This window comes from Paraphaeosphaeria sporulosa, assembly GCF_001642045.1.
Source record: "Paraphaeosphaeria sporulosa strain AP3s5-JAC2a unplaced genomic scaffold CC84scaffold_1, whole genome shotgun sequence".
Lineage (NCBI taxonomy): Eukaryota > Fungi > Ascomycota > Dothideomycetes > Pleosporales > Didymosphaeriaceae > Paraphaeosphaeria > Paraphaeosphaeria sporulosa.
In genome coordinates, this window is record NW_017253360.1 from 2,045,234 (window position 1) to 2,068,898 (window position 23,665).

Genomic DNA, 23,665 nt, shown 5'->3' on the forward strand with positions numbered 1-23,665 from the left:
GGACGAGTGACAAGTCCGCCGCGTCGATGTTCGACTGAACGCCATCTGGTTCTAGCGACATCATCGCCATCGCGCTCGATCACCTCAACTGATGCGCCCTCATTCTTCCGACATCTGAGGCTTCCTATTAATCAAAGCGGCTTGCGCCGCAAATCCACCCGTCATCATGGCTTTACACACGCCGCTTGCCATGCAGGTCAGTTCTTGCCACACCTTTCCTGCTGCGCTCGAAACCACCATACTGACTTGCGCACAGAATGTCTTCCGTCAAACACTGTCTTCGCACACGATGCCGGCAACAGCCACCGTCGCCGGCACGCTGTTCGCAGGTAACGTCAACGTACCTGTATCATGAGTCCCGGTGCACTGACAGCGCGTAGTCTCCCAAAATGGTCTCCGTCTCGGCACTACGCTCACGCGCAGTATGTCCCTCAACTCGTTCATGGTCAGGCAATACTCTACCGCCACGCGCAACGGTCCGCTTGCGAGCCTTCGCCCGATACCGCGAACAGGAAACGTAGGATTAGCTTTGGCACAACAACGCTCGCTATTCGGTGGACCAACTCACAGCCAACTCGCCCGTTATGAACAGAGTGCTAATAACAACCCTTCGAGCGCATCAGCGCAGGCGACTTTCTATCAGGCATTGCTCAGAGCCAACATGCCCAAGATCATCATCGAACGCTACAGGACCGGACAATATGCTACCAATGTGGCCGTGGAGCAATCTTATCAGAGGGCCTTGGAACAACTTGGTCAATCGGGTGAATCTACCGGCGGTATGGGACCGGAACAATTGCAGGCTGTTGGACAGGCTGTTGCTGCGCATGTCGGCAAAGGCCAAGTGGGCAAGACCAAGTCTGGATCCGGCGACCGAAAAGACCCTCTTTACGTTGTCGTTGAAGAGTCTATGGCAAGCATCATCTTCAAATGGGTTCGCTGGGTTGCTGGATTTGCTCTTTGTGCTTACGTCGCCCTGGTTCTCATCACCCTGTTTGTCGAAACGAGCGGCGTTCTCAAGAAGGTCGGCGGTACCAACAACGCCGAAGTTCGTCCCGAGAGCCAGAGCACGCGTTTCCACGATGTCCAAGGCTGCGATGAGGCCAAGGAAGAGCTTACCGATATTGTCGACTTCCTGAAGAACCCGGAACGTTACAACAAGCTTGGTGGCCGCCTCCCCAAAGGTGTCCTACTTATTGGCCCTCCTGGTACCGGGAAAACCCTGCTTGCTCGCGCTGTTGCTGGTGAAGCTGGTGTCCCCTTCTTCTACATGTCTGGTTCCGAGTTCGACGAGGTTTATGTCGGTGTCGGTGCCAAGCGCGTACGTGAGCTGTTCACCGCCGCTCGATCCAAGGCCCCTGCTATTGTATTCATTGATGAGCTGGATGCCGTTGGTGGAAAGCGAAACTCCCGCGACGCCGGCTACCACCGTCAGACCCTTAATCAGCTTCTGAACGACCTGGATGGTTTCGATCAATCAACCGGTGTCATATTCATCGCAGCCACCAACCACCCTGAACTATTGGACAAAGCTTTGCTTCGACCCGGTCGTTTCGACAGGCACGTTCAGGTCGAACTGCCAGACGTTCAGGGACGACTAGCCATTTTGAAGCACCATACTAAGAAGATCCGCCTCTCCCCTGACGCCGATCTGTTCAAGATTGCTCGCGGTACGCCTGGCTTCTCTGGTGCCGAATTAGAGAACTTGGCAAACACTGCAGCGATCGAAGCCTCAAAGCAGCAGGCCAAGTTCGTATCGTTGCTAAATCTCGAATGGGCCAAGGACAAGATTATGATGGGCTCAGAGCGCAAGACCAGAACGGTTCCCCTCGTCGACAAGCTACAGACCGCTTATCATGAGGGTGGACATACTCTCGTTGGTTTGTATGAAGTCGGCTTCCAGGAGCTTCACAAGGCCACCATTCTGCCCCGCGGTCAAGCTGCCGGTATCACCTTCTTCCTACCTCAAGATCACAAACATCACCGCTCTAAGATAGAATATGAGCGCCATCTTGCTATGTGCATGGGTGGCACTGTCGCCGAAGAGATCGTTTATGGTCCTACAGAAATTGGCGACGGCGCATCCAGCGATATTTCCAGCGCCACCAGCACAGCACACTCGATGGTCACACGCTATGGCTTCTCGCCAAAGCTGGGCAGCATCGACTACGGTTCCAACTACGACCAAGTTTCACCCGAGACCAAGCGTGTCATCGACAACGAGGTGCGGAGATTGGTTGAAGAAGCGAAGGACAGGGCAAGAAAGCTGTTGATCGAGAAGCGCGTGGAGCTAGATCGGTTAGCGACAGCTCTCGTGCAGTACGAGACGCTGGACAAGGAAGAGATTGTCAAAGTGATCAAGGGGGAGGATCTGCCAGGTCGCTTAAAGGCGATGCCGGATACGCCGATCAAACTTCCCGAGCTGACACTTCCGTCTGCTCTCCATCCGCCGGCGCAAGGCAACGACGGTGATGGAGGTGTGCCTGCATAAATTGGGTAATTGGAAAATGCGCTTATTGCATGCATGCGAGGCGAATCGGCGTTTATCAGAGCAAAGCCCTCCTCTCGTTGCGATTGTGGGCCCTAGACGTTCATAGCTGTCGACGGGCTTTTACTTTTCTTTGTAAGACTATAGGTATTGGTACAGCTAGCATATAGCGAAGTGGAACACGCTCACGATCCAGCGATGTTTTCGGGGATACTATGTAAAGAAAAAAACAGTAAATTGCACGAAACTTGACCTCCCGTTGATGTTAAGGCGCTGTACACGGCCTGCAACCGGATCATGATCGCGGGCCTACCACTAATTGATCGCGGGCCTACCAATAAGACGGACCGGGCGTAGACTATCTGCAGCCAAGGCGCCATTTGAAAAAACCGTATTAACACGTATTTTACGCGGTAACAAAGGTTTTTTGAAATGGCTGACTTGCGTTTCGTACTAACGTGTTCCACCACTCATTGGCGCACCCCACTAGAACGCGCGATACCTCAGCACTGATATCTCGACAATAATAGGGTATTTTTGTATAGAATTTTGTACAGAGATAGTTTATTGCTGTCTATACTGATTTTGCTTATGTCCTTGCTTATGGTACTTACTGCACGTGGGTGGTGCGCGCTGGCGCGCCGGAGTAGGTCTACCCTTAGCACCCTTAGCAAGAGCTAGATGAGCTATAGTAGCTAGAGCACGCCCTTGCTCAGCCTGTAGAGCACCTCCTGTAGTAATATACTGTCGTCGCCTATTCTGCCTTTGTTTCTTGCAGTGATTAGCTGCCTATAGCTTCCTATTCTCCTCTGCTAAGATCGTTGCTGAGTTCATAGCTAGCTGACAGCTCTTGACAATCTGGGTGATAGCTAGACTTGTAGGGCTCTGAGACTGTCTCTGCAGGCGATCCTGTACGAGTCGTGCCTGCTGCGCAAGCTGGGCAGTAGTATGAGGCGTCTCTGCTGTCCATGCTGCCTCAGCGCCTGCTGCTGTCCCTAGCGGAGACGGGGTCCTGACTACTGTTAGGTATGAGAGGACCCGCTCTGGGCAGGGAGGGATAAGACTAGTCGCTCGAAAGCCACTCTAGATACTCTGCTCTATAAATATAGAGCTCCGTACGCGTAGGTAGAGGGAGAGAAACTCCTGCTTGTTAATATGGAAGATACCCTGGTGGGCAAGCTTAGCTACCTTATGCCCATACGCTGCCTTAAGCGGGGAGAAGCAGCTCACATTAAGAGGCTGGAGGAGATGGCTCGTATGCGCAGGCATATAGAGGGTGACTATCCCATGTTCTATATAGTAGGTATTAAACTCTGGGGTAGTGTGGCTGCTGTGGCCATCTAGGATGAGTAGACACCAGGTGCCTACTGTATGAGCCTCTATATGCCGGTTGAAGTGCTCTAGCTAGGTAAGCCCTAGCAGATCTGTGGTCTAGCCATTGTCGCTAACTGTGAGTAACCAGCCGGTAGGTAGGCCATTATACTAGCTGGCTTGGTGGAGCTTGCCAGACAGGATAATGAGGGGTGGTGCAGACTAGCCAGACGCGTAGATGCATTCAATTGTTATGACCTAGTCTCTATTGCCTGGCTGTACGCGTACAGCTCTGCCCATAGTGTCTGAGCTTGTGACCACCTTAGATGATGAGGATCCAACACCCATCATGAAGCCAGTCTCATTAAAGTTATAGGTATCTCCATCCTATATGCCATACGCCTGGCGCGTCTCCTCCACAAGCTTGTACTAGGCAGAGATCCTGATAGGATCCTCACATAGGGCACGCTGACTGTGGAACTTCCTATCCCACTTTGTCTGGAGCTCTGGCTGGGTCTTAATAAAGCGTGATACCCAGTTCTTGCCTATAGGAGCTGGAGGAGGGATCTGGCCACGCGTAGTGAGTAGATTGTCTGCCATCCATCGTACGTCAATGATCTGGGGTGGAAATCCTCGTCGGTCCAGGTCTAGGATCCACTCTACTAGAGCTTGCTCCTCTGTAGGGTGTAGCTTTCGTTTTAGGGCGTTGGTAACAGCTTATAGGTGAGCACCTGCTATTCAATTCTGGATAGAGGTTTCGGGGATCCCGTATAGGTATGCGGCGTAACGGCGACTTTTAATCTATTTATTCTAAATCGCGTGAATTGAAAGAGCTAGTCTGCCTTCCTTCTAGAATTGCTAAGTGCTTTGGGTGGGTGGTATGGCGCGTTATATAGAAGACGCGTCGCGATTTTGGTAGGGTGCGCCGATGACTAGTGTGCGCCAATAAGTGGTGGAACACGTTATAGCACGTCTACTAGTTATACTATTAATGATAGTAAAAAGTTAATCTCTAGGCGTCAAGATGCCAGCTAGTTAAAACACTATGAAAACGCGTTGCGTCGCGATCGATATCTATACTATTAACGATAAAACGCGGCCTGGCTGGCGAGATTTGTCCCCAACATTTTGAGATTTGTCCCCAAGATGAGATTTGTCCCCAACGCTAGTGTTAGCGAAAGTTACCGCCTTAACTTAGTTTAGCGCATAATTTATGGACGCGACACCATCGCGACAATATCGCGACACCACGCGTCTCTACTTTAGCTAGATAGCTTCTGAGGAGGGAGGTGGTAACTCATTCTCCTATTCACAGACAACATGGAAGGTATAACCCCACCTCCAGACCTGCTCTACGGCTCCTATGAAGAAGCATATGACGCGCTTAAGACGCATGGTATACAGCATGGTTACGGCTTCGTACTCAAGCGGAGCTGGCCTCACAATTCAATTGCTAAGACGCGTTACTACTACCACTGCGACCGTTTTAGGAGTAACTTCCAGTCAACTGCAAAGGTTCTAAGCACAAGTACACGGTCAACAGGATGTCCCTTTAAGCTTGTTGTCTTCAAGATGAAGGTTAGCGGCCAATGGAAACTAGAGGTCCAAGATAGACGTCACAATCATCCTCGATCCGTTAATCCTAGCGCGCACAATGTCTACCGCAAGCGTACATCAGCACAAAAGGAGGCAATTGAGTTAATGACCCATGCTGGGGTGCGGCCGATGCAGATACTGGCTGCAATTCAAAAAGAAGACCAAGATACACTAGTCTCTGCGACCGACATCCGAAGCGAGAGGAAAGCAATTCGAGAGAAACACTTGAACGGGAGGAGTTCTATTGAGACGCTACTGGATGATCTATCTACTGGGGACTGGATCTTCGCCGTGAAGAAAGACGATCATAATCGCGTACAGAATCTCTTCTTCGCCCATCAAAAGCAAGTGGAGCTACTTCTTGCCAATTCCGACGTGCTACTAATGGACTGTACATACCGGACGAATAGATATAAACTTCCGTTATTGCACATCCTTGGCTGCACCAACCTACAGACCTTTTTCTCTGCAGGTTCCTGCTTCCTTAGCAGTGAGACGCAGGCAGACTACTACTGGGCCATTGCGAACTTTCTTCTCAAGACAGAAGTACAACTACCACGGGTATTCATCAGCGATCAGGAAGAGGCTTTAAAGATAGCAGCTCGCTCGCTACTCCCAGGAGTCCCTCAACTACTATGTGTATGGCACATCAATAAGAACGTCCAGACGAAGGCCCAGCAGACCTGGCGGGACGCCGATGGCGGGACAAAAGAGGAGAAGCAAAAGATTGCTGAACACCGGGCTGCGTTCATGAAGCGATGGACTCAGGTACGTCCGACACGTTCAGAAGGCTATCATATTAAGCTGCATATTCTAACTATAGCAGCTTGTCTATGCGAAGAGGCCGCTAGAGTTCCAGTTGAAGTGGAATGACCTGATCAAAGACTATATCCACCAGCAGGAACTTTGTAGATACTTGCAAGAAAACCAATACCTCACCCGTACTGAGTGGGCAGCTGCCTGGACCTCAAACCACCGCCACTATAACACGATCACAAGCTCGCCCGTGGAAGGGATGCATAAGGTGCTAAAAGACTACCTTATGACCTCTAGAGGTGACTTGTTACGTGTAGTCGAACGAATTGAACAGATGGTGAAGAGTCAGTACAACAAGTACAGGAAGGACCTTGCTTCGTCCAAGCATAGCGTCAAGTTTGAGCACAGGCTAGCGGCGATGCCGTTCCTGCCTCCTGGCATTCACGATATTCTAACACCACCAGCGATCGAGCGCATCAGGCAACAGGATCTGTTACGCCAACAGGAGCAGAGACAACGACGCGGCGGTCACCCTTGTTCGGGCCTCTTCGAGAAGATAAACGGTCTCCCATGCCGCCATACGCTGCAAGAAGTAGTGACGGCCAGATCGACGTTAAGGTTAAATCACCTTTACGATGACCATTGGCGCTATCAACGCGAGCAAGGGCCATCAGTTCGTTTATCCCCAAGACCATACCATTCTATTCTAGAGCCGCTACCTGCTCAAACGCGAGGTGGCCCGAGGAGGAATGAGGCATCAACTCGCCGAGATCCATCAGCATTCGAACGACGTGTACCGCCTTCCTCTTCTCAGTTTCAACCTTCTTATGAACCTCAGAATCTGACACTCGCTGAAGTTCTGCGACAAGTGAGTACATCTGTCACTGTATCGGCTCCCACTTCTGTAGTAAGCGCGGGCCCTGTGACTACATGTATATCTCTATCGATTCCTGCACCTTCCCCTACGCCTAGTGTTGTATACCCTCGCTCGTCTCCGCCTATGGCTGTTGCAGTGTCTGTCACGGTAGCATCGCCTCCAGCCTGGCGGGCTCCGTCATTACAGGAATTTCTTGCTGATATCGAGAATCGACGGTCTCAAGCTGTTATGTATCAGTACAACGACATGTTCGCAGCGAGCAACTTCTTGGTAGAAACGGGACAGGAAGACGATCCGGTAGAGTTGGTTGAAGCACGGAACATGGCTCTCGCTACAGAGGGGCTTTTCGCTTCCTGTACTCCGACCATGGCATGGAACTATCATTTCGGAGATATGGAGGCGTTCTACGCTGAGAGGTTTGCGCAGGTTGATGCTCAAAATGCGCTCCTTGAGCCTCAGCGTGCACTCCCTGAGCCCAGGGATGAGCCTGTGCAGCGACCCAAGCGGGCTGCAGCAATAGCAGCTCCAGATACATGGAAAACTCTTAGCCCGCGCAAGAGACATCGACGTCAGTAGGAGATAGTCTCATCATATGTACATTTATCGCCAGGCATTACCTAGTTGTTCAGTCCGCACTGCTGTGCATTTTGATTATTGTAATTTATCTGGCACTAGTCGACGTGCGGTTAGCGTTGGGGACAAATCTCATCTTGGGGACAAATCTCAAAATGTTGGGGACAAATCTCGCCAGCCACGCGGCCTAGCCATTTTAAAAAAACCCTGTTACCGCGTAAAATACGTGTCAATACGGTTTTTTCAAATGGCGCCTTGGCTGCAGATACTCTACGCCCGATCCGTCTTATTGGTAGGCCCGCGATCAATTAGTGGTAGGCCCGCGATCATGATCCGCCGATGAGCGTAGATCTCTGCCTTTGGCAACAGCAATGTGAGTCAGCGTGGTCGTATTTGCACATCAACAAATGATCAGATTGATGTTCCCTTCCTTCCCGAACAATTTCAAAATCCTTTAAAGCGCAACCCTCGCTACGATGCGGTCCGAATCCAGCCTCAGCAAGCGGGGCAGAGATCTCACCTCCGACCGCCTCGGACCAAACGCTCGAGAGGCAACTGAGAAGATTGGCCTCTACAACGGGCCATGGGATCCGGAGACGAACCCAGATGGTTTGATAAACTTGGGCACGGCGGAGAATGTATGAAGCTTCTTGCATTAACATCATCCGGTTGCTGATCTTGCCGGCAGTCGCTTATGCTGGATGACGTTGCGAAGTTCGTTAATGAGCAGAATGTATGACCTGATGAAAATTTTGGCGCAGGCACGGGCTTCTGGAAGGTTTGGTTGCTAAAGAAGGTCTAGATCAATTTTGAAGGCGAGGCGTTCGACTACAGCGAAGCGTGGGGTTCACTACGTCTGAGAAAGGCTGTTTCTGGGTTCATCAATACGTGAGTCAATACCCTTGCATCTATCTCTGAGGCAAACGTTGACGTTTCCTTGTCTACAGTCATTTTCATCCTCACTCACCGACCACAGCCGCGAACCTGACGATTTCGAATGGATGCTCCGCCCTGTTCAACGCTCTGGGGAACGTTCTGGCGGATCCAGGCGACGGTATTCTTCTCACTAGGCCGTGCTACATCGCTTTCGGCTCAGGCTTTGGGCTGCTGGGCGGGTAAGTAGATGTCATATTCCCGTACTGGATCCATGTCAAGCTTCCATCATCTCGTGGCCCCAGCGATACAGATGCTCACGATGTGCCAGGATGACGCCCGTCTTCATATCCTCCAACAAGATCGACCAGTTCACGCCGGATATATTGCCTCAGTACGAAGCAGCCCTCAAGTCCGCCGAAGATCGCGGTATCAAAGTCAAAGTCCTCGTTCTCTGCAACCCACATAACCCGCTCGGCCGCTGTTACCCTCCCTCAACACTCACTGCCATCTTATCATTCTGCAACATGTACAAGATCCACCTCGTTGCAGACGAAGTCTACGCCATGTCTGTGTATTCTGAGAGTGACGCACCCTTCACCTCTGTACTGAGCCTCGACTGGCAAAAGTACATCGATCCTACGTACTTCCACCATGTCTATGGCATGAGCAAGGACTTTGCGTCTGGAGGGCTGCGGATTGGAAGTCTGTGGACGCTGAGTGCGGAGCTGCAGAGGGCCGTCACCGCGCTCGCGAACTTCCATCATTCTGGGACGGTGAACGCCCTGCTTGCGTGCAATATTCTTGAGGATAAGGCTTTCACGGCTTCTTTTCTAGCTAAGTCGAGACAGCGTATTGCAGAGGCCAGCTCGTTGGCACGAGACCTGCTAGATGATGCTGGTATACACTATACACCTGCGAATGCAGGGTTCTTCCTGTGGATCGATCTGGCGCCCTGGTTGAGGGAGGAAGATGGTGAAGATGAGTGGATAAGGGAAAGGAAGTTGATAGAGACACTGATCGGGGAGAAAGTTTTCATTGCAGGTGGGCAGATGCACAATGCCGAAGAGCCAGGACGGTTTCGCTTTGTGTTCACAAGAGAGCAGAAACTGGTCAGAGAGGGAGTGAACAGGTTGAAGAAGGTATGTGGAATTGTCGGACGACCCAAGGTCGCGCATAAGTAGGTGATGGTGATATTGGATTATGACTTGAATTTAGTCAAGCCTTGTTGATGCGAAGTGCCTTGGTGAGACACCCCTATCGAAAAGCGCATCAATCTCCTCGAACGACCTACCTTTTGTCTCGGGGTAGTTGAAAAAGGCGAAGACGTCTCCGCACAGCAGGATCGTGAAGAAGATGAAAGCAACCTTGCCTCCCATATTCGCCCGGTCGGGGTTGATCATGTACGGCAGCGAGAGCGACCAAACCGCGTTCGATGCACCGTTGACCATCGTTGCCATGGACTGCACCGCGCCACGAAGATGTGAGGTGGGTACCTCAGAGACCAGACTGTAGCCGGCAGAGCCGATGGAGGCTTGATACATGAAAGCCCAGAGTGCCATAAACCCGACTTGTGTGAGAACAACTTGGCGACCGGAGTTGACGAAAAGGGCTAGAATGGCGATGATGAGAAGCGAGATGGTACAGAACGCGAGTCCTAAAAAGAAGAGTAAGTGCTGACGAAACTTCGTTGAGTTCACACAGAATCAAGCGTACCTCCGAGGATTGTCCATCGTCGTCCAATACGCTCGACAGCCCACCACGAAGCCATGGTACCAAATGCCATGGCGCCTGCAATGCCAACGGTCGCGTCAAAGACCGAGGTACCTTCCATACCGGACAGCTGGAGGAAATATCCCATGTAGGCAACCACCCAAGAGACTCCTGAACTGGCCTGGAGGAAGAATACCGACAAGGAAATGGTCGTGCGGAGCCTGTTCTTCGTGTTGAAGCACTCTTTCACCGTAGCCAAGCCACTGGTCTCGCTAGGAGCTGCCGCCGTATTGTGCGCGAGCACATTTCTGATTTCTTCCATTTTCTCTTCAACATCCGTGTCGACGGGTTCTAGTCTCCGGATAGCCGATCGAGCCTCGTCTTCCTTGCCGCGCATGATGAGTCGCATCGGCGATTCGGAAACAAGCGGAAGTAGGAGTATTCCAACGCCTGCAAAACCCCACTGGACTGCATACATTATTCGGTAGGACATGGGGCTATCGATGGCTTGTGTCTCTCTCATAACGCCATACCCCAGGAGCTGTCCGATGACGATAGCGAAGTTGACAGCAGAAATCATGGCGCCACGGAGTGCTGGAGGCGCGACTTCAGAGCAGTAGATAGGTGCAACAGTGAGAAAGACACCGAGCGGGAGACCGGTGAGCAGCTTGCCGGCGAAGAACAGTGGGAGGTCTCCAGGAGAGAACCATTGCGCGAAGACACCAGCGATAGTCAACACTGGATATGAGTTAGTAGCAGACCATCAAGGTACAGAACAAGAGAAGCCTGAGTCCGGTTTGTTAACCCAGGAAGGGCAATGCAGGATCAAATGATACTCAGACTTGCTCTTATTACTGTGTAACAACTGGCTGAGCTCTTACCATATGCGCCCAAAATGCAGGCCCTCTGGCCTATTCGAGGAGCAGCCAATCCTGTGACAAAACCACCGAAGATAATGCCAAAGAGTGAGGCAGAAGTGAAGCCCATTTGCCATTCAGCGGATACAACGTAGTCACCTGCGTAGATGTATCCATAATCTTGACGGAACCGAGGAATAGAAAGTACAATCTAAGAGTCTCAGTCAGAGTCGCTGGAAAACGTTGCTAGTACTCACACTACCAGCCATACCATCGTAGCCCCACATGATGCAGATGAAAAGCATGTAACAACAACAAGCGATGGCCTTGGGAAACCTGCTGATGCTTTCGAGCGCCGACATCTTCTCGTCGACCTTTACATGTTGTCCCTTCGTGACATCAGCCTCCACATCGTCTACATGGAGGGTTCCGTGCTTGAGGTCACTCTTTTCCTCATCCATTTTGTTGTCGGCGTCGAGAGGTAGGAGTAAACCAAAAAAATGTAGACGCGACGAGTCGTGCGGTAAGATTTTGGCCGGGCCTCGCGTTGATGGGGGCTAAACGCACACAGGTATGAACATACGCGGGGAGCCCACCAATTTATACCGGGGATGCCACAAGGCCGTCTACCACCCTTGCGGTAGAGGACTGATCACGTACGGGGGAACTTAGCCGCTGGCTGGCGAATTGGTGGCGCCAGGAATCGCGTCCAGACGATGAAAGCCGCGACGAGCGTGCATGGTTGCTTGGATCAATAGTTGATCTGTCGGTTCATGCTTCGACCCCATGGGCAGAGAGCGGAGAAAACCCGTGATAGGCGCATGGACAGCGCGCCGAAGTCTCAGAGTCCACTTTGGGGCGCAGTGCCAATGTTTGGCAATTACTTACCTAGTCCCTGCACGCATGTACAGGGCGGCGCGGCCGAGGTAATGCCTCACCGCAACGACCTCGAGCCTGATGGGAAAGGAGCGTTCGCTTAAGACGGAAACTGCAGTACTTCACCAAGATTTTAGTACAACATGTTACCTCAGGAAAACAACACAGTAGCCGCGCTCTCAGTCTAGAGGGCCGCGTCACTCCCACGAGGATGGTTGACCCAAGTCAGAAATGCAAGAACAAGGAGAGTTACTGACGCAGTATCGGTCCGATACATAGATCCTGTCAACCCCAGATTCTGTGACTTTGTTTTGGCATGAGATATGCTGATCAATCCACGTGCGCGCAAAATCGCCTGGGCGCCTGCGGGGCTCCGGCCGGAGACCATACAGATGCTCGATGCAAGCGCGAGCAACAACCTGCTGTAGAGCACATTTCCTTCGCACGGCAGACGGCAATCCGTGTGCTAAGACGCGTACGGTGGAGCTATCGGGTGTGGTCGGCCCATCGAGACATCTAGATCATAACTTTGGTGTAAGAAACCCCGAGAATTAGCCACCATGTGGCCCTAGACGCTGTATTGAAGCTCTCGCGATGTTTACAGTTCGACTCGATGCCGGTGTTTGTGCCGTGGCAGTTGAGGAAATCGCCTCAAGAGTCTTTGGGTCTTCCCAACTAGCATGACTCGCTCTTCCTCTCCGCCAACCCAAGGCGCTAGCCACCCCTTCAACCAAGGCCGAATGTCAAGGATCTCGGAGTATCTTGAAAAAGATACTCCAGAACGTGAAGATTCTCCATTTTCTCCGCAAGCATGACCAATTCGTCGCTACATTGGCTCAACACGTGGATACCTCTCCACGGTAGCACACACGATGCCCATATCCGATGCCACCGTTGCCGACCCCGACGATTGAGTACTGTGCTACGACAACATTCATAAACGCCGCTCTCAGTGTTGCGCTCAAACATACCACTTCATATTCTCCATAGTGATTTCAGTTTGTGTCGTCTTCGTGTTATCGAAGCCGTTTCTTCCGCTATGGGTTCCGCACCGTTAGATACTCCAGACTTGGAACACCTGGTGCAGCAGATGACCGTTGCAGAGAAGGCTCTTCTGCTGGCTGGTTCGAGCTTTTGGGAAACAAATTCTATCGACAGGTTAGGGATACCGCGAATGAAAGTGTCTGACGGGCCCAATGGCGCAAGAGGCGAGAACTTTGAAAACGGTGTGACCAGCGCATGTTTCCCGGCATCTGTGTGTCTTGCAGCTACTTTCGATGAAGAACTCGCAGAGCAAGTCGGGAAAGCTCTCGGTCAGGAGACGAAGACGAAAGGAGCGAGAGTGCTGTGAGTGAAGTCAGCCTCCAGGTTCCTGGTTCTGATGCTAATCTACGTATTCAAGACTGGGTCCTACTGTTTGCCCACATCGTCACCCAACTGGCGGGCGTAACTTTGAATCGTTCTCAGAAGACCCTCTACTGGCTGGCCGTTTGGCGACACATTATATCAAAGGGCTTCAAAGTCAAGGTATTGGCGCTACCATCAAACACTATGCAGTCAACGAGCAAGAGAGCAACAGGTTTGGCATCGATGCCCGTGTGAGCGAGCGGGCGCTTCGAGAGATCTACCTCAAGCCGTTTGAGATTGCTATAAAGGTCAGCCTCATCCTCTTCGAAGCAACCGCATACATGCTTGTGCTTACTTTCTTGTCTAGAATGCCAATCCTTGGTCGGTTATGACAAGCTATAATCTCGTCAATGGAACACACGCGGATGCCAACCATTTCTTATTGACAGAAGTATTGCGGACCCAGTGGGGCTACAACGGCCATGTTATGAGCGATTGGGGAGGTACCAACTCGGTGGCTGACTCACTCAATGCCGGCCACGACCTAGAGATGCCTGGTCCCGCAGTGCACCGTACGGTGGACAACATCCAGAAAGCGCTTGACAGCGGAGCCCTCTCCGCCGACACCCTTGATCAGCGGGTCCTGGCCAACCTCAAGCTCCTTGAGCAATGCAACGTGTTCAACGACCCCACCATCCCGCCGGAAAAGGCTGTTGATCTTCCTGAACACAGAGCCTTGATTCGGAAAGTCGGAGCTGAGGGCGCGGTGCTGTTGAAGAACGATAACTCCATTCTGCCTCTAAATAAGGACACGACCCGCTCCATCGCCATGGTTGGACTGGCAAAAGATTTCCTCGGACACGGCGGTGGTTCTGCTGCAGTGAACGCTCATCGCAAGATCACAGCATATGAAGCCTTTGAAGACGCGGTCGGAGAACACGTAGAGCTAAGGTACGCCGAAGGTGCTCGAATCTGGAGAAATTTGCCTTCTATATCCGAAAGCGTAGTAAATCTTGATGGGAAGCCTGGGTTCTCTGTCAAATGCTGGGACGCCGACGACAAACCCCAACAAATGCGACAAGTTCCGTCATCTAGCTTTCGTTCCTTCGAGTCTGGTGGCCCATCTCGTGTGGTCATGTCCGGCACCTACACGCCCACAGTTAGTGGCAAGCACTATATCAGCTTCTCAACTATCGGAAACACCACGGCCTACATCAACGATGATGAAGTGTTCAAGTACGAGGGCAAGTCTGCCGACGTAATGGCCGTCCTCATGGGCGTTGCGAAGGAAGACCAGAAACGGTACAACTTTGTGGCTGGCAAGGAGTACATCATCCGCATCGAAGCCAGGACCGTAGGGGATGCCGAGAGTCCTCTATCATTCTTGTCCAGCAATATCATTGGGTTCAATTTTGGCCTTGTACACCAGGACCTTTTCGAGGCAGATCTGGTCTCAAAAGCAGTAGAAGCTGCTAAATCGTCCGATGTTGCGATGGTCTTTGTTGGCAACACACCAGCTTGGGAGACCGAGGGCTGCGACCGCGACGATATGAACTTGCCAAAGGACGGATCAATCGATAAGTTGATCTTCTCTGTGGCGGAAGCCAACCCCAAGACGATAGTCGTAAACTCCACAGGATCTCCCATCAGCATGCCATGGATACTCGATGTTGCCGCGGTCCTTCAAGCCTGGTTCCCTGGCCAAGAAGCGGGTCATGCCATCGCCGACGTTGTCTTTGGCGACGCTTGCCCTGGCGGTAAGCTTCCTGTCACATTTCCCATCCAGTTGTCCGATGCGCCTGCATACGGCAACTTCCCGGGTGATCTCAAAGCCAACCACGTCGAATACAAAGAAGGCATCTACATTGGCTACCGCCACTACGACAAGAGGCCGGAGACTATTCTCTTCCCCTTCGGCTTCGGACTATCGTATACCACGTTTCACGTGTCCAACGCATCGCTCTCGTCCAAGACGTTCTCACAAGGAGAGAATATCCACGTCACAGTCGATATCAAGAACACCGGCGACCGTGAGGGTAGAGAGACCATACAGGTATACGTTGGGGCGAATCAGAACGCGTCCATGGACCGACCCATGAAGGAACTCAAGGGCTACGCGAAGGCGCATCTTGCACCAGGACAAAAGAAGACAGTCAGCGTATTGCTGGACCAGGAAAGCTTCACATACTTTGATGAGGTCAGTAAGAAGTGGGTAGTGGAGGCGGGAAAGTACATGGTGTCGGTCGGTACATCGAGCAGAGATATTCAGGCGATGTTAGAGATCGAAGTGGAGTCGAGATTTGAATTCAAGCCTTGAGGTCTACATGGGTTTTTATTCGGGAGAAGCGCACTGTGTATTTTAATTTTGTAGAGTGATGCCACAACGGTGGCCGCAGAGACGGGCAGAAAACCGGTAGCATTGAGCGGCCTCATCGTATTTTAAGCTAAATTCAAGCAAGATCCGAAACTCCTGATTGGAGGTGTCAATTTCAGTATTGCGAGCGGCTGCATCCGGCTCTTCTCGCAGGCCAGCTGCTTCTTTGACTTCTAAACAAACGCTTGCTTCCTTTCTAATCAGTTCCCCCGGCAACTTGGCACTAAGTACTCACATCGCATTCAGGCCACTCTGAAGTTTATTGGGACGGTGTACCCCTCCATCGATCATGGTCTCCTGCTCTTGGAGATTCGATCACAATTGGAACTGTTTCGTTCACGGGAGGGAGGCACGCGTGCAAAGAGAGGGAAGGCGGGCATGCAACGTCACTTTCAGAACGTGAAAGGTTGCTGTTTCCCAGTAGTTTGATACTGTGACTGCCATCACGCACGAGCTTATGATTTGTTAATCTCCTTTATCCTCCCCTCTATCCGCGGCGCAATAGCCCTCGTCCAGTCGACCCTCAACTCCTCCTTGCCCACCTCATCCGCACACTTCGGCGGGCTTTTCAGTCCTGCTAGTCTCCACCACTTCCGCATAGCTCTCCTCAGCAACGCCAATTCATGCTCGTTGAACCGAATCAATTCACTGTCGTCGTACTCGTAGTCTTCGTCGTCAGTATCGGGATCCTCCTGTGCGCCGTCGTGATGCTTTTGTGATGGTGGTATGGCGATGTTAGAACGCGTTGTGGGACTTGTAGGTGAGGCGGCCGGGTCATGGAACGTATGTTTGCGTTGAAGGGAAAGCTGGACCTTGGAGAATTTATCGGTCATGTCGGGCGCCCAGTTCTTCCATTTCCCGAGGACCTTTAGTGACATGAAGTATTGTCGGAGGATGGTGGAGATGAGCACGCCGTTTTCTTCGCTTACTATTTCCTTCGCCGTGCCGCCTTCTTCTTCAATGAGAAGCGAGGTGTAGCCATCTAGAAGGTCCATAAGTGAAAAATCTCAATGTATAGATGGACTCCTTACCTTTTCCACGGCCCATGTAGCCTCGGGTGACAAGCTTGTATTCTTTCTCCTCGTCCAACGGATCCTCCCCAATCTGGACACTGGATACCCGCTTCATCGGTGGCTGAGAGTAATCCACCTCGAAGAAGATGTTTGACACTTGTGGGAAGCGTCCTTCAAGCGCAGGATAATTGGACACGCCGTTTTCTAATGCTTCACGTATTTGTTTTCCGGTGACCAGCATCACAACTACGGGATCTTCGAACGGGAAGCAGTTGACTATGTCGCGGACCCTCAGAACGCCCGGTGGGTAAATTTGATCGCCGCGAATAGTGCCAGCGGCCATAATACAGCAGTCTCCCTCGTAATAGAATCGCATGAGATCGCAAACAAAGTTGCCGAGGTTTGACTCCTTTGTGCGGACGGTGGTGAAGCGGGCGTCCAGAGGGGCGGCAGTGTAGCCTATCGGCTTGTCCAGCTTCTCGTTCAACTTCTTCGTCAGACCCTCCACTAGTTTCATGGCTTCTTGATCCTGCGGTATACTGCTGACAACGTCTCTTCTTGTAATCTTGAAGTCCCAACCCTGGCCGCTTGACTTCTTCCATGCCTCGATGTGGGAGAGCTGTTTGAAATCTGTGCCGGACCGCAAGACGTGCGTCCCGTTGATAACGCTGTGAGCGTAGTAGTGGTCATGTCCACCGAGGATGATGTCAATCAAGCCCCCTCCAGTCTTTTCGGCAAGCTTGTTGTCGTTCGGCTCTCTCTGGTGGGACACTGCCACGATTATCTGCGCGCCCTGCTGCTTCAGGTTTGGGATCAGCTCCTTTGCCGTCGCACTTGCGCTCTTGTATATTATGTTCGGCGGTAGCGAGTTGATGGTATCTAGCCATTCCCGCTCTGCCAGACCGATGACGCCAATTTTGATGCCGTTCGAGGATGTGAGCATAACCGTCTTCTTCGCGTTACCAAGAGGCACATCGTTTCCGAGGGCAGGGTCGATAACATTCGCGAGTAGCCAGGGAAATTTGCATTGTTCGGAAAGGTGCATGTACTGTTTCACGCCGAAGTCGAGATCGTGGTTCTGCTCCTGTTAGCTTCTATCATCACGATCTGCAAGCATGCTCCATACCCCGACACAGGCCACATCCGTTCCGATTCCATTTAGTACAGGTACCATGTGGCTTCCTGATCGCACAAGTTAGTCGCGGACTCAGTATAAACCCTCGACTTCGGACACACCCTTCGTCACACTGCTCTCCAAACTCGGGTTGAAGGCATCTCCAGAGAAAAAGGTAACCAGCTTCGGCTGGTCTTTGAACTTCTCATCCTCCCGGTAATAATTGACCAGCGCTTGGAATCTTCCTACGCCTCCAACAGGCTCAGCGGATCCAGCTTCGACGTGGTAAACATCGTTGTAGTGTAGGAAACGTAGATCTGGCGGGGCGGGCGACGCGGGACTTGGGGCGAACACAGTCTGCTCGTCAGCGGGGATGTTCTTCGGTGCCATCGGCTCAATTGCAGCAGGAGGAACGCTTGGGATCGCGGGAAGCTGTGGAAAGGAGAATAAAACGGGAAACGACTGGATCACTGCGCGTATATTGTCTAGGTCGCGTGTGCAGAGCGGGCGGTGAATCTCACGTGCAGCAGCTTGGCGGGGAGCTGAATCCAGGGTCCAGCTGCAGCTCCGAAACGCAGCCAATGGTAAGCACTGATCAGCAGAGGGCACGAAAGAGGATACACCTTGGTGTGCTGACCGCCTTCATTCCATCCTCCATGTTCATACAGCACAACGCCTCGCATGGTTGAGTAGTGAGCACTGGATTCGACGCTATGCATCATCTATGCGACATAGTCGGAAGGCGTCGTTCCATCGCCAACATCCTATCTTTCCAAAGCCATCCCCTAATATCACACCAATGTTCATCAATCGCAACGCCGTCCGGCCCCTCAACGACAAGGCCGAACGCCGCCATCCCAAGACACCCAACCCAGAGACCCAAAGCAGACCCAAATCAATCAGGAAGAGCATGCCAGCCATCCCATAATCCCAACTTAGCCTTGCCCTTACCCTTTGGACCCGACCTAGACCCATGTGCTGGACCCGACTCTGAACGCCTTGAACTCCGTCCTAATTCCTATTGTCGACTGCTTCCTGGACGCCCACCCTTGCCAGTCTTCGCCTTTGCGTGTGCCTCTTTGCACTCATCGCTACAGAACCACTTGGTCCTACCCGACGGGGCTCTATCAAGGTTCACGCATGGCAAATGGAACCACTCGCGTGGACAAGAATCGTTGTCACACGCGATCATGTTTCCGAAGGATACTTGGTTGCAGTAGCAGTAACGCGGCTCATCGCCATCTTCGTCTGATTCTGCTTCCTGGGACTGTTCCTCAGGGACAATGGAACTCGCCCTGGATGACTGCGGATTCGATTTTGGATCCGGTACTGCTTCCAGTCCAGGGGAGTGCATCGTCGCGCTATTAGTCGCCGTGGTCTTCTTGTACCCGCGTTTAGACACAATTCCCGTTGTCGTGCTGTTGTTCTCTGACGAGGTATTCGAGTTGCCGTTTCCATTGTTGGCTTTGCGCGTGCTTCTGCTGCGAGCCATAGGAATCTCAGGAAAAGTTCCAACGATGGGAGTTGCTGTCTTAGATGCGCGACCCGCACGGACATTCACGGGTGCTGGTGCTGGTATGTCGATTTCCATGCTTTCGGGCTCCTGCGGCTCCAGATCTTCGTGCTTCAGGGCCGTGGCAGTAGCTATAGTCTCAAAGGGAGGGAGTTCTGTGGTATCCTTGGGTGTCGATGCTCGTTTGGTGGGAGCGTTATCGCGATTGATATTGGCCGTTTGTTCGAGTTCGGTGATGGCGTTGCTATTTGTGGACTGCTGCACAGAGTGAGACGATGAAGGCCGACGAGCAACGGGCGGCTCAGGGGCCGCAGATGCGACTGAGTTCGCGATAGAGTTCTTGCGCGCCCGTGCGGCTGTTGGGCGTTCTGGATTTGCAGCGTTTCCTCTTGGTAACGAGAAGTTGCCAACAAGTGGCGAGGAGGCAGGCTGAGGTGAATATGTGGGTAGCGCGTGTTTGCGCTGCGCCGGCGCTGGGGGTGCCCGAGGCTTCCGCTTGCTTGTCCCGCCCTCGACGCTTGGTGTTGCTCGCGGGCTCGTCCCGCTCCGCCCGCCGGCTCCCGCGGCAGCCTTGAGCGCGCCACTCAGCGATCGTTCCATGGGCGGAGCTGCTGCCACTGCTGCCGCCAGCGCTTTCTCGGTCTTTTTCCTCTTGCCCTGCGACGGGGCGCCGTTGCTTGTGATTCCAAGGCCCACAGCGCGACTGTCGTTCCCAGCCGCCTCTGCAACCATGGCTTTGCGCTTGTGCGGTTTCTTTGTGGGCCGGTCGTCGAAGTCGGAGTCGACATGCTGGTGTCGGCTGCGCTTGTTCGCAAGCATGGCTTCACGTCGAGCTTCGCTTTTGGCTGCTATGGAGTCAACATCGTGCATGTGCTGAGCAGCGGCGGCCAGATTGTTGGCCGATGCCACTTCTCTTCGCTGCCGCTCATGCGCATTGCCTTTCTTCTTTTCCTCCTTGTCCGCGTATGCCCAGTGTGAAAGACTGCCGTAGCGCGCCTCCTCGCTTACCTCCTCATCGAGGTGTGCGTATGAATTGTTCATACGCGCGAGGCCCTTGTCCTTTGTTGCTTTGGCGCCACCGAGGACCACCAACTTCTCATCGAGCGCAGGTAGGATGTTTACGATATGCATGCGAAGTCGGCAGAAAGCCTGGCGCTTCTTGAGGTTGGCCTGCTCTCTCGGCGAAAGCGTATCGGGGTCGATCGCGGCGAGCTGCTGCCAGAGGATGGCCGGGTCTTGCATCGTACCGCCATTGGCGCCAGTGCCAGAGCCGTTCTCGACCACTACGGAGTTGTGGGAGCTTTCGAGGCGCTCTGCCCTGGTGGGCACAGGCATCTGGTCGATTTCGTCAAACATGAGCCCCAGACTGCGTTCCGGGTCATGGATTTTCGCTTCGACTTCTTTGAACATGGAAAAGTGACGTATAAGTTCTTTCGGGAAGGCGTCTACTGCCTGCGAGAAGTGTGTGAGTGCGGGACAGAAGCCGCCGGCGTTGTTGGCCGCTTCGGGCGTCTGCTCCATGCCGCCGGAGCGCCCTCCAAAGTTGCGCGCATAGTAGTTGGTCGGCCGGACGGTGGTGCGTCCCTGTCGCGTCGGGCGGCGATCGGAAGCTGTAGAAGGGCCAGCAGCACGGGATCCTGCGGCCGGAGGCATCGTGGGAGCAGTGAGCCGCGCGCGCAGCGGGAAAGGTGGTGCGGAAACGGTCCTGCGAGGCGAATTTACAGATAGCGGGCGCAGTTAGAGTATGACAGCTGTAGAAATGATGTGGAATCACATTTCAAGCGACGAGCAGGCGGTTGCATGCGCACACGACGAGTTTGTGTGGTGAAGCGTGGGCGACGAGCTGGCCGTCTCCTCTCCAGGGTTTCGGCTCGGCCCTGGCGGTGACGGGTGGCAGAATCTAACCCGCCGCAGCAAGCGCGTCATCGGCTCGCTGAGGATGGCCCGAAACCTCCACCCCAAGCCAGCTGGACTTGCTATCAATTATGATCACTCAGCACGCAAAGCTCACTCCCCTGATGTTCCATTCTAGCCCTTTCATACAAGCAGTCCCTCCTTCGAACATCTCTGAACCTGCTCGTCACTTCTTCGCTTTTGCGTGGGCCGGTCTCGATAGTCGACCCTTGGCTTACTTGAGGAACCACAGGTATATATTTCTGAACGTGACACTGTAATCGACGGATTTCATGTTCCCGCGAGAGCCGAGTATACTCAGACCAGGTTGACCCGCTGTTCGATAACAATGCGTCTTGGACGAACCTTACACGCGTCTCAGCCATGCGGGGACGGTGACTTGTTCACTCGGTGGGATCGGGCTCATTTTATCATTGCAATATCGATATCACGGTAGAGGTGGTCTAGACATTCCGTCTACCAGAGATTCACGCATTGATTTCGGCCACTTCTGTGCAACATATGTTCACTCTTCAATGGTGTCCATGCTCCAAAATATCAAGTCTGTGGCTTCGACTTATTTTGGAGAGGACATCTGTGCAAGGAAGCATGGAATCAAGTCTCATGCGCGAGATGTTAAAATTTGCAAGTAGATTCGTATTAATCTATTGTTTTTCGCATTGTCTTGCGCATTGCCTTGGACTACTGGTGACCATAGTTTGGTATACTGCAGATTCATAGAGCGACGAAAAGCCTCATTTAAGTTGGCTTGTGCTAGTTGAATACGTTGAACGAGCAAAGAGAAAGAAGGAACAAAACGCCATTTGTATTTAAGCTCCAATGGACAATACCGTGAAATATGAAAGGTCCACAGCCGATAAATTCGGTAGCAATGTCAAATGAGCTTGAAGTACAATGTCAGTAAGATCTTCTAGCGAAGAGAGACGGATTGAACTTACCATAGCTCGCAGAAGGGACTCGTGGCTCCCTAATCTGCGTCTGGCCATGCCCATTGCACGCCATCAGCCATTTCGGTGTCTTCAATTTTCATGAAGAGATCTTCACTCTTGGGCTTGGACGGGATGACGACTTGGGGATGAATAAATTTTCGAGTGGACGTCTTGATGCGAACCAGAGCTTCATCTTTCGAGCTGGTAAGCCGCTCCATCAGAACCTGTTTCTCGTCATCCTCCTTGGCCACCGGTTTGGCCAGGACCATAGCAGGAACGACATCTAGGCGTTGGTCCAAGTGTTTGCCTTCACCATCAACCCATTTGGCCAGACCAGGAGAAGCGATAAGAGCTACCCTGCCTTTCTCAACTTCGATGCTCTCCGCGATGCTATCAAGATGGGGCTGTTCTTTGTCGTACGTGTCTCCGATATCAGGGTAGACGACCTGTATGCGGCAACGCTGGAGGAATATATGAAGAGCCAGCGAGAACGCCTTGTCCACGATGGCGTCGACACGCGAAAAGTTTGTGCCCGGCGATACGCGGATGAGGTATCCTTCGATGATGTCCTTGACCTTGGAGCGGACGCGTCGGATGTTCGCTTCCAGCTGCAAACACTTCCCCTGAATCTTACCCGTAGCGATTGCTTCTTCTCCCACACGCTGCACGAGTTGCTCCATGCTAATCACTCGCCATTTCTCAGAAGATGTAGTGGGTGAAGGCCACCGGTGTTGATGATCTTCACCGAACAAAACAGAAAAGCCGTTTACCAGGTCAATAGGTCCGAACATGTAGACTGGACAAGATCTTGTTAGCCAAAGCATAGATGGTTGACGAAAGTTGGTGACAGTCCTTATAGGGATTGCAAAAAAGCCGACTATACAAGATGGACCAAACAAATGCTTCGATAATAGGCCTTATGCAGACGGCGGAGTTTAGATCTTCTCGCTTCACTCGGCCGACCAGAAGACTCTGCGTAACAGCATCAATGCGGATCAAGGATTCGGGGTCTTTCAACTGAATTTGTCGACTTAAAGCTTTGATAGCCTTTGCAAGCTGACGGAATTCGGTTGCGAACATGGCATCGGGCACTGCGTCGATTTTGTCGACATTGCAAAGCAATTTTTGCTGAAGAGATAGCACTTTTGCATCAAGCGCTTCGACAAGAGACCTGTTAGATGTAGAGGTTGCGGCATCGTTCATAAGAGGTTGAAGCGTTGCGTCGATCGTTTCACGGTCGTGATCATCGTACCTCGTGTTGTTGCTGGAAGCATAGGGTCTGAGCAGATGCTCGACAATATGGCTATAACGGTCGCTGGCATACTGGTGGTCTTCATTCATTTCTTTGTGCCAGCGTTTTAGCTGTTCATACTTGGCTGTCAAGGTATCCGTCTCCTTCTTAAGTTGCTTGTTCTCTTCTTGAAGCTCGCAGTTCCCAGCTTCCAGTTTCACGGTCATCGTTTTGTCCTCCTCAGCATTGTCAAGTGCAGTTTGGCGACTCCGTCTCGTGTTGTCTAGCTCTATGGCGAGGGTTTTTCGAC

General features: G+C 52.4%; 7 protein-coding genes across 7 annotated transcripts; 3 read left to right on the plus strand and 4 right to left on the minus strand.

Annotated features, from left to right (window-relative positions):
• Positions 1-48: 48 nt before the first annotated feature.
• Positions 49-2,731, plus strand: CC84DRAFT_1107724 (ATP-dependent metallopeptidase Hfl). The gene is made up of 3 exons (XM_018175180.1): positions 49-196; positions 257-329; positions 381-2,731. The coding sequence occupies exons 1-3, from the start codon at positions 167-169 to the stop codon at positions 2,489-2,491; spliced, it is 2,214 nt and encodes a 737-aa protein (XP_018042240.1). The 5' UTR covers positions 49-166; the 3' UTR covers positions 2,492-2,731.
• A 5,346-nt stretch (positions 2,732-8,077) lies between these two features.
• Positions 8,078-9,658, plus strand: CC84DRAFT_1211506 (PLP-dependent transferase; the record flags this gene model as incomplete). The annotated part of the gene is made up of 5 exons (XM_018182385.1): positions 8,078-8,239; positions 8,290-8,334; positions 8,404-8,489; positions 8,549-8,716; positions 8,806-9,658. The coding sequence occupies 5 exons, from the start codon at positions 8,078-8,080 to the stop codon at positions 9,656-9,658; spliced, it is 1,314 nt and encodes a 437-aa protein (XP_018042241.1).
• A 30-nt stretch (positions 9,659-9,688) lies between these two features.
• Positions 9,689-11,406, minus strand: CC84DRAFT_1192267 (putative sugar transporter; the record flags this gene model as incomplete). The annotated part of the gene is made up of 4 exons (XM_018181237.1): positions 9,689-10,131; positions 10,191-10,925; positions 11,069-11,255; positions 11,302-11,406. 4 exons carry the CDS (start codon positions 11,404-11,406, stop codon positions 9,689-9,691), a joined length of 1,470 nt encoding a protein of 489 aa, XP_018042242.1.
• Positions 11,407-12,989: 1,583 nt separating this feature from the next.
• CC84DRAFT_1107734 (uncharacterized protein) lies at positions 12,990-15,560 on the plus strand (the record flags this gene model as incomplete). The annotated part of the gene is made up of 3 exons (XM_018175181.1): positions 12,990-13,267; positions 13,323-13,575; positions 13,635-15,560. Coding segments are annotated over exons 1-3 (2,436 nt in total), but the record flags the coding sequence as incomplete, so codon positions are not given.
• Positions 15,561-16,005: 445 nt separating this feature from the next.
• Positions 16,006-18,271, minus strand: CC84DRAFT_1159295 (5'-nucleotidase-like protein). The gene is made up of 4 exons (XM_018177187.1): positions 17,891-18,271; positions 17,781-17,836; positions 16,673-17,732; positions 16,006-16,623 (listed from the first exon to the last, which is right to left on the minus strand). The coding sequence occupies exons 1-4, from the start codon at positions 18,156-18,158 to the stop codon at positions 16,097-16,099; spliced, it is 1,911 nt and encodes a 636-aa protein (XP_018042244.1). The 5' UTR covers positions 18,159-18,271; the 3' UTR covers positions 16,006-16,096.
• A 193-nt stretch (positions 18,272-18,464) lies between these two features.
• Positions 18,465-21,103, minus strand: CC84DRAFT_1159296 (uncharacterized protein). Its single transcript, XM_018177188.1, has one exon. It carries the CDS (start codon positions 20,932-20,934, stop codon positions 18,787-18,789), a length of 2,148 nt encoding a protein of 715 aa, XP_018042245.1. The 5' UTR covers positions 20,935-21,103; the 3' UTR covers positions 18,465-18,786.
• Positions 21,104-22,162: 1,059 nt separating this feature from the next.
• On the minus strand, positions 22,163-23,327 carry CC84DRAFT_1079946 (uncharacterized protein; the record flags this gene model as incomplete). Its single annotated transcript, XM_018173871.1, has 2 exons — positions 22,163-22,863; positions 22,922-23,327. The coding sequence occupies 2 exons, from the start codon at positions 23,325-23,327 to the stop codon at positions 22,163-22,165; spliced, it is 1,107 nt and encodes a 368-aa protein (XP_018042246.1).
• Positions 23,328-23,665: the final 338 nt, after the last annotated feature.

Coding starts and splice junctions, on each gene's coding strand:
- CC84DRAFT_1107724 (XM_018175180.1), top strand. CDS start 167: ATGGCTTTACACACGCCGCTTGCCATGCAG. Junction 197..256: donor ACACGCCGCTTGCCATGCAG/GTCAGTTCTTGC, acceptor ACTTGCGCACAG/AATGTCTTCCGTCAAACACT. Junction 330..380: donor CGCCGGCACGCTGTTCGCAG/GTAACGTCAACG, acceptor GACAGCGCGTAG/TCTCCCAAAATGGTCTCCGT.
- CC84DRAFT_1159295 (XM_018177187.1), bottom strand. CDS start 18,158: ATGGCACCGAAGAACATCCCCGCTGACGAGCAGACTGTGTTCGCCCCA. Junction 17,837..17,890: donor GGAGAGCAGTGTGACGAAGG/GTGTGTCCGAAG, acceptor TTGTGCGATCAG/GAAGCCACATGGTACCTGTA. Junction 16,624..16,672: donor CTACATGGGCCGTGGAAAAG/GTAAGGAGTCCA, acceptor TGGACCTTCTAG/ATGGCTACACCTCGCTTCTC.
- CC84DRAFT_1159296 (XM_018177188.1), bottom strand. CDS start 20,934: ATGCCTCCGGCCGCAGGATCCCGTGCTGCTGGCCCTTCTACAGCTTCC.